Source organism: Syzygium oleosum, unplaced genomic scaffold (assembly GCF_021117445.2).
Source record: "Syzygium oleosum isolate NSW1041296 unplaced genomic scaffold, Sole_v2.1 Sole_v2.59, whole genome shotgun sequence".
NCBI classification, from domain to species: domain Eukaryota; kingdom Viridiplantae; phylum Streptophyta; class Magnoliopsida; order Myrtales; family Myrtaceae; genus Syzygium; species Syzygium oleosum.
This window is the reverse complement of record NW_026607543.1, coordinates 772,510-791,303: the sequence shown is the minus strand read 5'-3', so window position 1 is coordinate 791,303 and position 18,794 is coordinate 772,510. Positions and strand designations below refer to the sequence as shown.

Sequence of the window (18,794 nt, the reverse complement as noted above, 5' to 3'; positions counted from 1 at the left end):
AATCACTAGTAATGCAAAAGTCAAATGTACAAACTGCCAAAAGATAAATAGAAAAAAAAAAAAAAAAAGAAGCCTACACATCTTGTGGTGTTAAATCTACCAATATTTGAAATAAACGAAAAATAAATAATTTAAATAATATTTTCTTAAAAATGATTATTTGTATTGCTTATAGATAAAAAAATAAATGAAAAATATTTTTATCATCCGTGAAAATATTTAGACGTAAATTATTATTTACAGTTGACCGATTATTTTAAGCAATACGAATTATTATCGAGCTATTATTTTTAAGAAAATATTTTCCAAATCATTCATTTATTCGCGAAATAAACGGAGCCTAATCGGAAAATTTTCAATTTTTTTAAAATACGAAACATTAGAATTTTGGGTGTTTTACTTCTGCGTATAACTGCAAAAGAGGAACAATGAAGGATATAAAGAGAACTCAAAAATAGGGAACATTGACAGTGTGCTCTCTGTTATCAGACCAAATCTATGTTACACAGACACATAAGTTTCAATGAATTCTGGGCCTACTTCTTTCTCTGAGATATTCATCAAATGTGTCCCAAAAAAAGAAGAAAAAAAAAAGGAAAAAAGACAGCAATTCTGGGCCTACTTCCTTCTCTGAGATATTCATGAGATGTGTCCCAAAACAGAAGAAAAACAGAAAGCAAAAGAGCCTCTGCCTATACATCTTCTGGTGTCTGTCTTGGGTTCTGATTCTGCGAGTCTTGAGATCTCCTCTCCCTGTTAGCAAACCACTGAGCTGTTCTTCTGGCAATTGGCAGCCACAGCCTCCTCATTCTCTCCTCCTTTGACCCTCCATTTTCATGTGAGGAAGCCTCTTGGTACCTGTTCTTCATGCTCAAGCTTCCGAGCCTCGACACCCCCGTGATCTCGGACATCGATCTCTTCTCGTCCGGCACCAGATACTTCGATCCGCGCGTCGCCGTCGGAGGAGGGAGGCCCGCGGTCGGGACCGCACCAGTCAAGCTCTTGGGGCTGAGCTTGCTCTCAAACAGTCTCTTCAGCTCCATCTCTTCCTTGATCTTCCCAATTTGGCCCTCTGTATTGGCTCTGCTTGTTTTGGACTGGCCAGGACTGGCCTCCAGGGAAGAGAACTTTTTGCTTGACACAGAGCTCAGCATTTCTGAATTCAGGAACATCAGGTCTGAAGAGCTCACATTGCTCCACCTGTTCTTGAAGAACACGTCAGACACCAGAATCCTGTGATTGAACTTGTGCAGGTCCACTCCTCGATCCTGATCAGCATTTCTGGCCTCGTCTCGGATTGAGACCTCGTCTTCTCTGTCGGCCTTGAACATCCTCCTTAAGCTACTCCCGATGCCGAACCTGGAGGACCCGCGATTTTCCTCCTCCCTCTGGACAAAGAGCAGCTCCGGATTCGAGTCCTCGTGTCTGCTCGATTGGTTCCACAGCCTCATGCTACTTGAGTAGGTGAAGAACGCTGGATCCTCCACGCTCAGCCTGTGCCTGCAGAGGGGGCAGCTGGAGTGGCTCTCGAGCCAGCGGTCGATGCACTCGATGTGGAAGGCGTGCTTGCATTGAGGCAGCAGCCGGAGGATCTCGATGTCCTCGAACTTGGAGAGGCACACTGCGCACTCAAGCCCTTCTTTTGATCCCTTGAGTGAGGAAAACCTGAAGAAAGGGAGCGACTCGATCACTGCCTTGTCAATACCTGATAACTGTGATCTCGACCTCGTGAGCCCAAGACGAGCTTCCGGGTCACCATGGATAGCTGATGGACGGGAAAGACAAAGCTTCGTAAAGATGAGAAGGATGCAAGCAAGAAAGAACATCAGGGAGAGTATTCCCATGACAGCACCGAGGCTCGGCTGGAAATTCGAGTCATCCTGCGAGGTTATCTCTCCCTGGCTCTGGCTAGGCGAAATTTGCGCTTCAACATGGAAAAAAACCGAACAGAAGATCAAGGCATAGACGCGGGCCCGACTCATGTGAGGATCGAGAGCTAACACTTCGGCCTCAAATGTCGAAAACTCGAAACTCTATATGCGTGGAAACCTTCCTAGAGGTTCTGATTTTTTGGACTGTAATGGGGTTTGTTTGGCTTGGCCTTAAAAAGAAGTTGGTCCACGTCTAAATGGAGAATCCTTCTCTGGTTCATGAGATTTCCTCGTTTGTTCTCAGGCTGTTCACGTCTGTCCATACTCGTCGAACTAATTTATTCTCCAAAGGAAGCTTTTTAAAGTTGGAAATCTATGTAGTGATGTAGAGATGGTGAGACTTGTTTATAAAAACAATTTAGTCAATAACAATGCGAGATAGTATCAAAATTTAGAAACAACTGATACAGAATAATAACCATATGAAATTTATCCTCAATGTGAAAAGAGCCATTTAGACACCAACTTGATAAGGTCATTCACCTGAGTGGCAACTGTTCCAAGTCCTAATGCATTTTTACCGTTCTTTTAATCTTGGTTTGCTCTTGATCCAATAAATTAAGCTCCGATCATCAACCACCCCTTTAACACAACACGAAATGACGATCAGAAAGCGACTTCGTCCTCTGAGTTAGGATATTCCCTTGCTCGACACGTTTTCAAAACCGATAAAAGGATCTATTTGATTAATTCGACGCACATGTATTCTCCGATCAATGCCCATAAAAAGGCTTGGACACCTAATCGACTTACTTTGTGATTGACTAAACGATTGGTTTAGAGGCATTGCAAAATTTCTTCTTTTAGTCTTATGAAACGAAAAGGGAGAAGAAATCGTCTTCCTTTTCTATCTATCCAAAAAAGAAAATTGTAAATGATGCAAATAATAAAAGTCAATGTTGGGTGTGCATGAGTAATCCAGCAAGAGGTAAACAATTTGAAGAAGTCCACCCTTTGGGGGTTCAAGCAGGATGAGATCACTGCATAGGCCATCATCCCCATCCAGGCAAGACAACAGAGACCCAAAACAAACGCCAACCTTAGTCTACCTTAGTTGTCGTTGATGCTAATTATCAAAATTGAACAAGCAACAAGCAATTCAAACAGCTGACATTTGAAGTCTACTAAAATAAGCAATTCAAGTCAAGGAAGCTAAATTAAGCTAATGAGGCCGCATTCTCGTTACCATATCGGTATCCGCGTGTTGTATATTCGATCGATTTCCTTAAACCCGTGTTGATCTATCTTCATCAGAGAGAGAAAAAAAAAATCAGCAACTTGAAAGTTATGTTATGACATTTGAGATTGAAGATTCTTCGTCCCACATGTTTTTATTTAGTTTTTGTGTGCAACAGCTTATGTGGTTAGAATTCATCCTGACATGCTATGCCCACCTTGTTCAGAATTGCTGTTTTTTTAAGGTGTTGAGGAATCTGAAGGAAGTATCAAACAGGTAATGTCAGATTGGAGTATCTTGGTTGACGGACATGTTGCCTCAAAGAACAGGAAACAGAATTGGGGGGTATGGTATCGATGTGAATCCGGCGACTGGATCCGATCTCTCTAATTTTGTGAAATTCATGTGCGACCCATCAAGTTGATTAGTTCGGGGTAGATGCATTGAGTACGCATGCATCTCATATTCATATTAGGAATGTTCCTCCAATACGGTACCCTTGTCCAATTGCTCGGTTTTACTATTCTCGATGCTTGGCTGTCATGAAAAATTACGATTTGCGTTGGATATTTCGAAAAGATGATGCTTTATTCTGGGCAACCCTTATTTTTCTGTTTATTACTTTGGCCGTATTTCTATGTCTATTTATGAAATCGAACTTTAGCCCTTTTATCTTCTAGTGTCGTTGGCACACAAGACATCCTTAGTTAATAAAATTAGAGAAACTCGAGCAGAGAATAAATGATTTTTGGGCATTAATGTAGTTTATAATGGTATGTATATCAATAATCATGATCACCGCCAAAACACGATGCCATTTAACTGATGATAAGAGGGTTGTTTAACATGTAAATTACACAACCATTAGCGTGATTATTAGAAAATAATAGATAAAAAATGTGTTGTTATGCCTATCTTACATGTACATTTAAATTATCATATTGTTTCATCCTTTCAGTAGCACTTTTTACCATCAATAATGACTACAACTTTACCAGATGGCTCCATACTTTATTCTAGATCGTTCGTGCGTACCATACAAGGACCAATTAAAGAAAAAACAAAACAAACAAATATGTCTACTTGTCTTAATCATTGGTCTAATCATGTACTGCACCGGACTATTAAAAAGAACAACCAGTGAGGAATAAACACAAACACAAACATGCGGCGATAGTTTCTCAGGACGCACATGAGCAATGAATGAAGGAAGGATAACAGAGGAAAGGTCGTCGAGGCAACGTGATTCAAGCATGACAGATCATTCATGCGTGCTGAACACGAATATCTTTTGTACATGCTGAGACTTAAAGGGCAGGATCTATTTTTGTATTATGTTTTCGGGTCAGATAAAATTAGAATAATCACGAATTCGCTTACAAAATTTGCAACAATAAAATAAGCAAAAAGTAGATCATAATCAATGTCTGTGATTTGTAAGAGTTTACCGCATCGCTTGATATACCAATTTTGTGAATCAGTTTCAACTACCTGTCAAAGTGTAGTTGTAATATCATTCTCGATATTTCGGATTCTAGGATTAATATTTGTCCATCTACATCGCCAAGAAAGAGTCAAATTATAAGTGGCAACCGTCCATAACTGAAATCTCCAATTGCTGTCAGCTAATGTCTTGCCATCCGACAAGTTTTCTCATTTGCCTTAACACCTTCACCAGTAGGCAGTAACTGAGATCAAGTTTTCAAATCCTTTTCTGCTTAGTTGACAGTAGAAAGATTGCAATCAATCTTACGATTACATCTTAACGATTTGGTCCAATGGATCCTCTATCATTAACTGTTAGCAAATCAATTCCTACAAGAACTATAATCATCCCTGCATATCGTGGAACACTCACTACTAGAACTATAATCATTAGCTGTTAGAAAATCAATTCTGACGACTAACAATGCCTTCAAACTCTAGGTACCCAAAACTTGGTCAATAGGGGAACACTCACTGATAAGAGCTATCTTCATCCCTACATATGCTTTTGGTACACAATACTTAATAAAGTAAATGGAGGAGCAGCTCCAAACCTCTACATATTCAAGAAGCCAAGTAAATTTGGTTTTGCTCAAGCCTCAAGCATATGAAGCAGCTGTTGTATGCGAATACAGAAAGCAGCCAGTTGCAGCGCCAACATTGAGATTCAACTCTGTGGCCTGAAAAAAGAGTTCTTCAACCCCATTCTAGCATTATGATATCAAGTCAGAGTTAACAGATCTTTCGATAGATGAAATCAATTCAAAATACATAATGCGGAATCCAAACTATAAAATATTACTATTTAACAAGAACACGATTCTAGATTCCAGAACATTATTACATACAGAAACTAGGGAAGCAGGTTACTGCAGAAATTAATGAAGTAGGCTAAAAAGTACATCGCCAAAGAGGTAAATTAGCGAGGAAGTGAGGGAATCTCACTAATATACAAAGCCACATCCCGTTTCCTTGATTAGAGGCCAGAGATATCAGCCAACAGGGGGCTCTCTGGTACAGCTTCAGCTCTGAGCAGAGGCAGCAGGATTGTTGTTTGGGAATGTTGACAAACCGGCACCACCATCTGGATTAGCAGGCTCCTCTGCTGCATGCTGGACAAACTCTTCAGGGGACATGTGAGAACCATGACAAGCACAAACGATCTTGATTTGGTTCGCACTGAATCTGTAAGGAACACCTGAAATGGTCCTGCCATTTGGGGCAGGTCCAGTAGTAGAAACCCAAGGGAGATTCGGATAGGAACCACATCCACCAAATTTCACATCCGCAGCAATACCCGGCTTGATGGCAGGGAAGTCGATGGAAAAGACTTCAGCTGTTCCCTTCGCATCTTCTTCGGTCCGAGTAGAGGAACCTTCTTCGGACCTGTGCTGTTTCTCCTCACCTTTGACTAGTTCGGGCATCCTCCCACCATATTGGGCAACCTCAGGTGAAGTGCGAGAAACCACTTGATTGGAGGCTGCAATAATTGCAGAGATACATTATGATATGCTGACCTATATATACAGGTAGACATGAATCACGAGAAGCAGAGAATGGGAAAACCTTCCATGTTAGATATTACGCATAATGAAGACAGATAGTCACAGAACCCATCATCAATATCATATGCTATCCTTTCAATAAAGCACCAGTGTACAGGTTACAAAAGGTCAAAGCCTGAGATGCTAAGGTCTCAATCTTGAGTTATGGTCAGATGCTCATAACAACTATGAACAGTTCAACTATTTGCGTAGCAATAACTCATCAAGTAAGTCCTTTTATATTAGCGCTTAAGCAGCAACAAAACAGCCGAAATATTTCTAAATCTTAAGTGAAATGGTAAGTAATCCTACCACAAAGGCTACACAGGTCATTAAACATTCTAGACTAGCGATCCTAATCACAGGAATACGTGTCATGATTATGAGGTACAAAGACGCCAATTTTGAATAGGGACATGTATTCTCAAAGCAATGTTCCATAGAGAAAACAACACAATATTGTCACCTTGAAATACTCTGACCTAGCATTAAATTTACCTAAGTTAGGTGGAACTTTGCCTGTGTATGAAGAATGCAGCTGTTGAGCATGAGGAACCAACCCCCATGGGTGATCCTTATCCATTGTCGGAAGTTGAACTGGTGGGTACCCAAACATCATTGGCAAATTAGCTGGAGTCACAGACTGTATAACTCCGGCAGGTGGATAACCAGGTGTGCCTGGTGCAGCTGTAGAGTTAGAGTCCCTTGGAGTGACTGAGTGGGACCCATTTACCATGTTCATCGGTTGGATAGAGAATGGAACGCCATAACCTGGGTTCAGTTTGAACTCATTTTCTGATGGAGCATGAAATCTCTTCTGGTTTTGCAATTCCGCAGTCCTACAATCAGAGAACCCATGAGCTTCTTTAGCAAGCTCTGGATTGAACCGTTTAGAGCTGTCATCATGGTGTTGGGCCAATCTTGAGGTTGAACCCTCAACTTCTGAATCTGCCACATCTTCATTATCAGCAGCTGAACCATCTTCTGTTGCTATGGAGACATACGAACTTTTAGGCTTGTCATGCACATTGCCATAACCAACTTCTCTGCCATGCTTATTTGGATAATTTATCTCATCAAAAGGCATTCTCCTTTTATTGCTCGTCTCTGTCTGGTTTTCTCCATTCGTTTCAGAGGGCCTGTAGATCCCAGCAACCCATGGTCCTTTTCCACTCAAATTCACAGAAGCATCTGCATCACTGGATGCCTTTGAAAGATCACTGAAGAAGTTTTCTGGAGGTTTTGCTGAATCACTTTGAGATCCAGCTCCAGAGTCCTGCTTTTGTGAACCACCATGTAGAAAATCTTTAAAGTCACCAACTATTCTGCTCCCCCTATCATCTTCTGCCGTCGAATCCGAGGTACCAGTACCACTTTTGCCCTTAAGCTTGCCAGCAGATCCACCACAGGAGAGACCCAAACCAAGGTCAAGGCCATTCTCGTCCTCCATCTTATCAGGGAGGAAGTGCTTTTCTAGGGCAATGGGGATCAGAATCCTTCAGTTATTCTTTGTTATCCCGACATCATGACGCAGCATTCACTAATTGGGGCCTGAACAAGATCATCTATCCACAATCAAGATATGAAAGACAAGAAGGGTGAAAAGAAAAGGACACTGAATCCAGAGAAGTACATGCACCAAAACAGATGGGTCGAAGCTAGAAGCAAGAACTCTTTTGATGAGTAGAGATCAAGAACTCATGCACCCGCATGAGGATATACACACATAAGCATATGCAAGCCCGTACATGCATACATGCACTCACAACATGCATTTCTATTATTGAATAGATCAATGGTAAGAATTTGAGCGAGACTGACATGCTTTGAGCCATAGATATCATGATCCTAGTCACGGTTTTCCTGCCGAAACGGGTGCGACAAGAAGCTGACTCACCGACAGTGACTTGTTTCTTACCCTTACACATTGAACCAAACCCATGTTCCAGTAAGCTAAAAGAGCACGTTCTACAAACAAACAACACTCCAAACCCTACATAAACCAGGAACAAAATCAGCTCGACCTTCCCCGATCCCAACTCCCAGGCTATTCTCACAGCTTAAGTAATCCAAGACAGATGCGAAGCTTTTCATCGCCAGGAAAGGAAATATCTACAGCGTCAGAGCAAAGAAGAGCAACAACCCAATCATTCCAATACAAGAATAGAAATGCTTGCACTCCAACCAAACCGTCCCCATCAAAATTCAATACCACAAGCACGTCACCATACGCTGAACCCGGGCAACATGCCCACAAGTCGCCAGCCGTTTCCACAAACTCCTCCCCGGGGCAACACAAAACGCGCTGCATCCGAGAGGATCCCCCCCTCCCCCTCCCCCTCCGCGATCGCTTCGAACCCAGGCGCCACGAATCCCGCCACAACAGCGGAGACCCAACAGGGAAGAGGGTCGCGGGACAACAATGCGCGGCCCCAAAACACCGGACGGCGCGACATGCATCGATCGAGCTCGTCTCGATCAAGCTCAGAGCACCAGAAAAAAAAAACGATCTTTTTTCCCCCGCACCCCCCCTTTCTTCCCCAACCCCATTAACCTAAGCAAATCGCGGGAGAGATTCAGACGTTGATGTAGGAGAAGAGATGGAGGGGAAGATACATCGATACCTCGAAATCGGAGGGGAAGACGCGAGTCCGAATCCGAACCCTAGGGGCCAACCTGGTGCGATTCAGAGAGAGAGAGAGAGAGAGAAGAGAGGAGAGAGGAGAAGTCTGGTTGTGGAACTGCAGTAGAAAGAATGGCTGGAAACCCACCCTCCTCGCTTGCTTTTCTTCTGCAATTTTTTTTTTTCTCTCTCTCTCTCCATCTCTCGTTCAATTTTCACCATGTGTTTTTCATGAAAGATCATTTTCTGCTCTTGAGGGAAAAAAACGTTCCCAATTAATATGAAAAGCGAGAAAAATTGATGTCGGTGGTCCCGAACTTTGGCCTAACGTTCGATGTCGTCCGTGGATTTTGGCCCAACGTTTGGAGCTTACCCTTGATTCATTCCTTCCTAAATGTTTGGCGTGGTCTTTCGTTTGATCGGACCGAGGAGGAGATCACCACGAGCACCTCGGCAATTGCAAAATGTAATAACGTAGTCCCTCGACATTCTTTAACAAAGGCAAATCTCGGTCCTTCGATACTAACTGGGTTAAATGTGGCAATGGTGCATCGGTTTAGGTTAAATGTGGTACGGATGTAGTAATTTATAAGCACACAAGCAAATAATTTTATTGTCGGAGGCTAGTCTTAGCCCACTCTATTACAAACCATGCAAAGCTAATATCCCTTTTTCTCTACAAATTTCTATCTAATATTAGAGATCTTAAAGTTGTAAGATAACACATTATCACGGTAGTACGCTCTACACTCGCTTTGATAAGGATCTTGTGCATCAGAATCTAAGGCTAGAAGGCCTTATATTTGAAATAAGGGTTTCGCTTGATGCTAAACGTCAGTCCCGACAGAGTAAGGCCAATGAGAGGCACCGCGATGGGACTGAATACCTGCATCTGCTAAGTTCTTGTTTTGAGCATAGCCCCTTTCATTTGTGGTGAAATGCGTCATCGGTAAACATGGCAAAGGTGTACCGGTTCGAGAGTTTTTGTACATAAAAAATTAGTTTGAGTTAAATGTGGTACGAACGTATCGATTTGGGGTTTGTTGTTATTAACCCCATATATTAGGGTTAATACCATGAAAAACTCCAAACTGGTACACCAGTGATAATTTTATCCCAATCTATTTTTTTTACCACAAAAAACCCCAAATTGGTACGCTTGTGACAAATTTACCCAAACTAATTTTTTGACCACAAAAAACCTCAAACTGGTACATTTGTGATAAATTTACCCTCCGTTAGTTTCTGTTAAATTGAATTAATACCACAAAAAATCATAAACTGGTACGTACGTGACAAATGGAGTGTAAAACATAAAACTAGTACATCAGTTAACTGTCGCGTGTTATTTAACAAAGCAATTTGATAGTAAAATTTAACGGAAACAAACTGAGAATAAATTTGTCACAAGTATACCAGTTTGGAGTTTTTGGTGATCAAAAAAATTAGTTTATGGTAAAATTATTTTAAGTGTACCAATTTGAGATTTTTCGTGGTATTAATCCCATATATTACGATAATTTTGTGTGTACTTTAGCTTATGGTCTTTATAATTGCAAAACTAAAATGAGTTGTATTAGGTTGATATTCGTGCAATATTAAGTTTAAGGCTGCATTTGACCGTCTAAATTTTATCTGTAGGATAAGATAATGTCGAATAGGCTAATGATGATTTGCGTAATATCATAGATAACGGAGTAATTTGACCATGAAAAATTAGTAAAAGCCCAAAAATATTTATTTGTAACCCACCAACTATTCTGGGTCGGGCTCCATGCGTTGGTTCGGCCCATGGATGGGTAAAGGAAATGCGGATTCGGACAGAGAAAGGACAAACCGTACGCGAATCGGGTAATAGGGTCCGGATTCAAGTTCAGTTCTTCCGGTTTTGGAATCGCAAATCGTGTGATTTTCCGTCGGTAGAAATTCGTAAAAATTTCTCTGTGAAATTAAGTTTCTCTATGCTCAATCTTTGATTAATTATTTATTATTGGAAGAGATTTTTATTACCTTTTTTCCTCCAAAAAACAGTAAGCAATTTTGTCGCGGATTGAGATCCCCACAAGTAATTGACTTAAGATACATGAGATCTTGATGCATCATCGGCCATTTTAGTTTTCAATTGCAAGCCGTGATCGCAAAAAGAGTAAATTCTATAATTTCACCTGAGGATTCTTCTTCCTCTAAACCAGACTTGATCGATGTACTCGCCTAAACTAGCTAGAATTGGCTCGTGAAAATTTATTGGCCCAACGGAATATAAGGTTGAGCTTACAGAACCTCACGTGACTATATCGATGTAGCCAATCCAAACCAAGTAAGCTAAGCCATCAGTCCAAGTCTGTCCCCATCTTGAAAAGAACAAAAGAAAAACCTCCTTAGTCTTATCAGGTCCATCTCAATAAATTAACGATAATCGAATCCTTTGAGTCGGCCATCGTGCCTATCAAAAACACACTTTCCAGCCAATTTTCCGTTCCCCTTAAATCTAAGGATTGAAGTTCTATATTTTCCTCCGAAACAGGTAACGAGAAATTAATTAACCATAAATTATTTAAAAAATGGGTTGATTAGTTGAATGCATTCTTTCTTCTTTTTTTCCTAATCTTTTTCCCCTATTCAAACCCATATTCGATTAATAATGGTGACAATAGATTCCTTTTTCTTGCTATATCTGTCATGAGAATTTATTATAGCTTCAACGTAGACGACAGGGATAAGTGCCTTTCAGGAAACCCCCGGTGGGCCCCCCCTTTTGATTTTTCTAATCTAATAATCCAATGTTCACCACCTAAGATTGAGGTGCCGGTCAAAACCGCTTAACGTTAGTTTAATATAAATAAATATTTTAAAGAAATTATACGAAAGAAAAATGTTCACCGTGATTTATTATAAACACACCTCTCAATCAAAGTCGTCAACAGCAAAAAAAAAAATAATTTAGATGCCCCTCGAAACTCCCGTATCATCGTCAGGCAACCTAATCACAACCCGATAAGTTTATAACTTCATGATTCGATGATTAATTTAGAAGCAATGTGCATAATTGCTCCAAAAGAATCATATTAAGTATACCCAAGTCAATTAATCAATGACGGCCGGTGAATTTATCTTAACATATTTCATTGAACGAAATAAATAAAGAAAGGACAATATTTATTATCAAGATTTAGATTGGATGAACCCGGACGTCCTACATCCCATACTTTTACCATGTAACTTTGATCCAAATATTTATCGTGGCGATTACAAGAGTAAGCCCCATTTTTTACCTCTTGCTTGAGAGGGGCATGCGTAATTTTGTTTTTTGTTTTAGTAAAATTGAAACCAAGCAAAAAGAAGAAAAAAAAAATAATCTTAAATCAACAATGTGGCCCATAAGGAATAATGTGGTCAATTTAAGATGGTAGAGATATCGGAAGCCAAAATTAGAATGGAAAAAGGAGGAGCCTTAATTTAATGCATTCTTTTTTGGGGAAATTTCAAAGAAGGCCGTGAAGTGGGGTCATTTTATCAAGGGAGGGTCCAAAGTGAAACTTATTTTCAAACAAAACCTTAAAGTTGCCAATTTAATCTCAAATAAGGCCTCGAGCTCATACGTCGACCAAACTTTGCAAACCATCGAGCCCATGCACATCACGTGCACCTTTCGTGCATTTATGCACCTGAGACACACAAGCTCGCTGCCGGCAAAGATTTGGCCCGCCAGTGAGCAAGAGGTCTTATTAGAGACTAAGTTGGCCACTTCAATGCCTTATATAAGATAAAGTTAATTCTACGTGTTCTTTTGAGAAAAAGGTCCTACTTTAGATCCTAATTTGAAATTTCCCAATTATTTGTTTTTTTCTCTCTTCCCCAACCCAAGCCCCTTCTCAAATCCATATTTGACTATTAATGGTGACGATGGACTTCTTTGTCTTGCTATATCTGTCATGATAATTTTATATTTCCGAGAAGACGGACGGGCAGAGATCAGTGACTTCAGAACACCCCCAGTGGGCCCCCCCCCCTTTGATTTTTCAATCTCATAAACTAATGTTTAACCCACGAGATTGAGGTGTCGGTCAAACCGCACTATGTGTTGTTTAATATAATTAAGCATTTTAATGAAATTATAGAGAAAAAAAATTACGTTCAACATGATTTATTATAAAACACAGCTCTTATGGGAAGTCGTCGATAGAGAAAAAAAAAAGATTTTAGATTGCCCTCGAAACTCCCGTACCATTGTAGTCAGACAACTTGATCATAACACGATAAGTTTACAAATCCTCATAAATGGATCATCAATTTAGAAGAAATGTGCATAGCCGCTCCAAAAGAATCGCATCAACATACATCCAAGTCAATCAATCAGCGGCGGCTTTATCTCAACATATTTCAGCGAAATAAATAAAAAACGGACGATATTTACTGTCGTGATTTAGATTAGATGAACCCGGACGAATGTGCCCCCGGCGCTTCTACCATGTTAATTCCGAACTCTTTTTAGCAAAAAACAAAAAAAAAATGTAATTCCGAACCCAAGTATTTATCGTGGCGATTACCATTATTATCATCGTTTTCTGTGGTCCAGATTCAAATTACCAGATTTTGAGGAAGCGATAAGCTCGATCCCCAAAATAGGAAGCAAAGCAAAAACCAAATCTCCAACCCAATCCCCCCCATATTTCCTTCCAGATCCCATCGGATGACGATTAGGTCATTGGCCATTATCCAGAATTTAATAAATTCGCTTCTTTTTTTTTTTGCCCTTTTCTTGATTTCAAAATACATCTGTATTTATATTCTTACCCTAAAAAAGTAAAGACCAATCGGATAAGAAGCAAGTTAAACCAGCGAGTGAGTCCCTCTTTGACCACAGTTGCGTCAATCAAAACATATAATATATAATTATTATAAGTTAAATGAATTAGGAAACATTTTTTTTTTATCTTTCAAAAAAGCAGCTGGGTATTTTATACACGTCACTGTCCTTATCCCTCTCGTTTTTCCCTTGTTATTTTTGTCCCACCTGATTATAAATTTAAATTTCTTGGAGCGATATCACTTCGTTGACCCTGACGAGGCCTTGGATTCCGCCATAACCTCGCGGTCTTCTCTGCAAACTCTTCAGCGCATGTGTCGGGGACTGACTGAGAGGCCTGCCCAAAAGAGGATCCAAAAGTGCAGTGCAGTGCAGTGCAGTGACATGTTGTAATTGAGAGATAGAGAGAGAGAGAGAGAGATAGAGAGAGCGTGCAAAAATGGCGGGTGGAGGATTTGTGGAAGCAGGGCAATTGAAGAGGGCTCATCTTTATGAGTACAGGATCACTGGGTATTTCGTATTTGCTTGCATCATTGCAGCTCTTGGAGGATCTCTTTTCGGGTATGATCTGGGTGTTTCGGGTGAGTTCTCTTTTTCTTCCCCTTTTGTTTCGCCTTTTTGCTTGACTTTTGAAATTATCTGCTGTGATGTTCTGTGATTCAGAAGCATGTTATCCAATCTGGGGAGATAGTTTTCTTTTGTGGACCTTTGGTTTTTGTTAAATTTCTCGGCTAATCAGATGTGAGCGGTTCTTGTGTCGGTGTTATTGTTATTTTCAAGATTTGTTGATCATCAACATATCTTGTTACCATTGAGAAGAGATCAGTACTTGTTGGTGGTGAAGGAATCTACTCATTACTGGTTTGTTGGTCCTCCTCCTTTCCCATCTTCATATAGAGTTGCAAGATTTAACGCTGGATAGGCAAAATGTTTGTAATGAGATCGGTAGACAAAAGTTTTTGTCATCATACAAGTAGAGCGATTTCATGATGCAGAAACAACTGATGGGGTCACCAGATACACTTTTTCGCGATAATTTTTCCGGGCATCTCTGTAACGTCACTCAGAATGCTGTGCTAAGTAGAATTAGATGTATTTATTAGCAAAACGATGCTTTGTGGAAGATAAATGCAGAATTTTCATTGAAATGGTGATGCAAAAGGGTTGCTTTTTGTCCCAACAGTAGTTGCAAAAATGCAGAGAAGCGGGCAGATTTCTCAAAGTTCTAATTTAACCGGTCTTCATGTTAGCCAGTGTTGTTCTTAGTCGTGTCTTTGTTATTATTCTGGATTCTGTGACATATGCAGTTCATTTTTCTGAATTCCTCCTATCCGAAACAGAATGAATTTAGGAACCTTTAAATTTATCGTGAAACGAACAATCTTGAAATTAGCAGATGGAGATGGTTTCTGGTATATTTGTGCAAGTTCCACACAAGTACTGTGGCGCCAGAAAGAAGATAATCCCTTCTTCTTCAATCTGAGTTCTTTAAAAATAGACGACGAAGATCTTAATACTTGCATTGGTTTCAGGTGGAGTGACCTCCATGGACGATTTCCTGAAGGAGTTCTTCCCAAAAGTGTACCGGAGGAAGCAAAAGCATCTGCACGAGACTGATTACTGCAAGTACGACAACCAGATCCTGACGCTATTCACTTCTTCTCTCTACTTTGCGGGCCTAGTCTCGACCTTCGCCGCATCGCACGTGACCAGAAGTAAAGGCAGAAGAGGTAGTATCATCGTGGGATCGATCAGTTTCTTCTTTGGAGCGGTCCTCAACGCAGCTGCTGTTAACATATGGATGCTGATCTTCGGTCGCATATTGCTCGGCGTCGGCATTGGATTTGGAAATCAAGTAAGCAAACTAAAAGAGCTAGCTTAATGAGTTTTGTTTGCTTGTGAAAACATAACATTGTCATGACAATTTGACTTGTACTGTGTCCTCGAACCATTTGTGCTCTAAGATTGCAATGCTTCACTCGGCATTTTCGATACCAATTGTTGCAGGCCGTCCCTCTATATCTCTCGGAAATGGCACCAGCAAAGATCCGAGGGGCAGTGAACCAGTTGTTCCAACTAACGACGTGCCTGGGGATATTGATAGCGAACCTGATAAATTATGGGACTGAGAAGATTCATCCTTGGGGTTGGAGACTGTCTCTTGGCCTTGCGACGGTCCCCGCGGTGCTCATGTTCGTTGGCGGCCTGTTCCTCCCCGAGACTCCAAACAGCCTTGTTGAGCAAGGCCGGGTGGACGAGGGGAGGAAGGTGTTGGAAAAAGTGCGTGGCACCAAGAATGTGGACGCGGAGTTTGAGGACCTCATCGAGGCAAGCGAGGCTGCACAGGCCATCAAGCATCCGTTCAGGAACCTCCTGAAGCGCAAGAATCGGCCCCAGTTGGTGATTGGGGCCCTTGGGATCCCCGCCTTCCAGCAGCTCACCGGCATGAACTCCATCCTCTTCTACGCTCCTGTGATCTTCCAAAGCCTGGGGTTTGGCTCGGGGGCTTCTCTGTACTCGTCCGTGCTGACCAGCTCGGCATTGGTCCTTGCTGCACTGATCTCGATGGCCTTTGTCGATAAGTTTGGCAGGAGGGCTTTCTTCCTAGAAGCTGGCACCGAAATGATATGTTACTTGGTGAGTTAGTACTTAGCAGCAACTATTGAACTACCCAAACAAGGCTTTAGATTTTTCTGGTTCGTTCTTTGTTATTTCTGATTGATGAATCAGAGACATTTTCCACTGTCAGGTCGCCGTGGCTATAACCTTGGCGCTGAAATTTGGACAAGGAGTGGTGCTGGCCAAGGGGATCGGAGTCTTCCTCGTGGTCATCATCTGCCTTTTTGTGCTGGCCTATGGGAGGTCGTGGGGACCGCTGGGGTGGCTCGTGCCAAGCGAGCTCTTTCCCCTCGAGACGAGGTCGGCAGGCCAGAGTGTGGTTGTGTGTGTTAACCTCTTATTCACGGCGTTGATCGCCCAGTGCTTCCTCGCCTCGCTCTGCCACCTCAAGTACGGGATTTTCTTGCTGTTTGCGGCATTGATCGTGATCATGAGCTGCTTTATCTTCTTCCTCTTGCCGGAGACAAAGCAAGTCCCAATAGAGGAGGTCTACCTTCTGTGGAAGAGTCATTGGTTCTGGAAGAATTACGTCAATGATGAGCACGTCACTGGAGTTGGAAAATAAAGCACCATCAATTTGGTATATTTCAAAGAAAATTGTCTAGTCCTCTTGTCTATATTCTATAGTTTCGTAATAAGGTTTGATGTGGTAGAGGGTTCTCGGTACTTCTAATTTTTCATGATTTTATACTTAAGCTTTTCATAGTCTTCCTGGATAGTGTATTGTTATCATTCATATTGGAAGAAACTATGTTCACATGGCTCGTCGAAAAATTAATTGGCAAGTTCAAACTCTTGAGTTATTTTGTTGCCCGTTCAAGGATGAATTGATGGCAGAATGGCAGGACTGCTGAAGTTAAGAAGCATCAGCTCATATATTTGATTCATCCCAATGAAGGTTCCAATATATGAGGGACTGGCCGATGGCCGGCGAAATTTCTGAAATTTTCTGAAAAATAATTAGTCCTTTCAGTCGGGTATAACGTGGACGAAAGCTGTAGAAATTCCCTACTATGGCGAGCTTCTGTAAAATAGGCAGACAAAATCTATTCTTCTTCTGAAGTATTTGCATGATGCTTCAACTATGCACTCTTTGAACCTGGAAGGCGCAAAACTCGCTCGTCTGATGGCCGGTCTGGTTTGGTTGGAGCTGTGGAATAATCACTTCGCTGGTTTCTGCAAGACTAGCTAAATGTGTGTGCGCAAAAGTAACATTCTCATAGCAGGCGCATCAGCCGGCACAGACTCTAAAGTGGGATCAGAAGTAAGCGGAACTAGGTAGAATACAGTATTCCTTGAACTAGACTTTCAGAACTGATTGATAAATTGGGTAGCGGCTCAATCGATAGCACGAGGGACTGTTTACGGCGACCAAGAAGTGGAGGGCTTGACTCTTTGCAACTGCAATTCCGTGACCTCGCTCGATGTGCCGAGATGGGACGACTCGCACGAGCCCCACGGGTTCTAGTTTTCCCGGCGAGCACTAGCAGACCTGTGTGTGTTTCACTGCCCTCTTGGAGGTCTGAAAGGAGGGAAAAGAAAGATTTGAATCCTACAGTTCAAGATGATATCATGGGCTATCTCAGAATTGGACATGCCAAAAAGTTCTTGTCTGTCTCTTAGCATAGGGCCATTTGCTCTAGCATGAGGGATTGTGATATTTCCTGAATCATCATAGGCTTAAGCCACCTTTGCTTTGAGCAGCTTCTTGACTGAGACATGGTGGAATCTGATCTCCCTCAGCTGTACGGCATCTCATGGAGGAGAGAGCATGCATGTGACACACCGACCACGAGCCATGAATCTGACTGAATGTTCTTGTATCCATAAATCCCTGAGGCTTCGGCTTATATCACGTGAATTCAGTAGATCACGTGGTATACACGTAAGAAGAAAGGCGGTCTTAAATGGGGTTCGAATTTTATCAAGTTCAAAGTTCTCAAAAGAGCTATGAGATGCATGGGCTCTTTCATCATATTTAGACCACTGATCGGGCCAATATGGATCTCAGGTTTTTCGAAATATATATATCAGTTTTGTCAATTTTGAAATGTTAAAGACTCTTTCGGAACGACGGTGTATTGGACGCAATGCACTTTATATCTCACAATAAATGTTTAAATTGGATCGGTTAGTGAATACAAAATATCGCGCGTGTCGTGATTACAAAAGTTTTGCCCTTAAAATGCATTATTGTTTGTGAACTTTATTAACTTGGGTCAACTTCCTCCAAAAGTTTGTTCAATAATTCTTTTTCATTCTGGTGATTGCTGAAAATCTTTTAGATCAATCAAAATTTCATCCGTGACTGGTCTAAACTCTTCCCGATTCTTTCTTTTAACCTTCACTATTTTTCAATCCGTTCAGCACCAATTTGAAGTACTTGTTCTTACAGTTCAATGACAAGTTTTAATATTCTAAAGCTCCGTTCATTTCACAGAAAATAACTTCCGGGAAAACGTTTTTCGGATTTTCTGGTATTCGGTTCATGGAAAATAACTTTTCACGGAAAACATTTTCCTTCCTATGGATAAAACTTCTTCACTTTTGAGGAAAATGAGGAAAACAATTTCCCGGAAGCCTTCTTTCACCATTTATTTTCACTATT

At 41.2% G+C, this 18,794-nt stretch overlaps 3 protein-coding genes across 6 annotated transcripts in view; 1 reads left to right on the top strand and 2 right to left on the bottom strand.

Annotated features, from left to right (window-relative positions):
• Window positions 1-438: 438 nt before the first annotated feature.
• On the bottom strand, window positions 439-2,523 carry LOC115690431 (E3 ubiquitin-protein ligase ATL42). The gene has a single exon (XM_030616767.2). It carries the CDS (start codon window positions 1,980-1,982, stop codon window positions 693-695), a length of 1,290 nt encoding a protein of 429 aa, XP_030472627.2. The 5' UTR covers window positions 1,983-2,523; the 3' UTR covers window positions 439-692.
• Window positions 2,524-5,312: 2,789 nt separating this feature from the next.
• Window positions 5,313-8,900, bottom strand: LOC115690428 (ninja-family protein mc410). 3 transcript variants are annotated; one of them, XM_056307763.1, is made up of 3 exons: window positions 8,754-8,900; window positions 6,657-7,688; window positions 5,313-6,073 (listed from the first exon to the last, which is right to left on the bottom strand). In XM_056307763.1, exons 2-3 carry the CDS (start codon window positions 7,585-7,587, stop codon window positions 5,616-5,618), a joined length of 1,389 nt encoding a protein of 462 aa, XP_056163738.1. In that variant the 5' UTR covers window positions 7,588-7,688; window positions 8,754-8,900; the 3' UTR covers window positions 5,313-5,615. The 3 variants fall into 3 exon arrangements, with proteins under 3 accessions (XP_056163738.1, XP_030472622.1, XP_030472621.1); XM_030616762.2 differs by having other exon boundaries at window positions 6,636-7,688; window positions 8,754-8,899; XM_030616761.2 differs by having other exon boundaries at window positions 6,636-7,688; window positions 8,762-8,890.
• A 4,904-nt stretch (window positions 8,901-13,804) lies between these two features.
• LOC115690427 (sugar transport protein 14) overlaps window positions 13,805-18,794 on the top strand; it is a 38,613-nt gene continuing 33,623 nt past the window's right edge. Inside the window, exons 1-4 of one of the 2 annotated variants that reach the window (XM_056307760.1) lie at window positions 13,805-14,148; window positions 15,100-15,422; window positions 15,575-16,204; window positions 16,317-16,360. In XM_056307760.1, the coding sequence (XP_056163735.1) occupies window positions 14,007-14,148; window positions 15,100-15,422; window positions 15,575-16,204; window positions 16,317-16,360 (1,139 nt within the window). In that variant the 5' untranslated portion in view covers window positions 13,805-14,006. Of the gene's footprint in view, window positions 14,149-15,099; window positions 15,423-15,574; window positions 16,205-16,316; window positions 16,990-18,794 lie in introns of those variants that run through there. The other variant, XM_030616760.2, reaches the window with a different exon arrangement.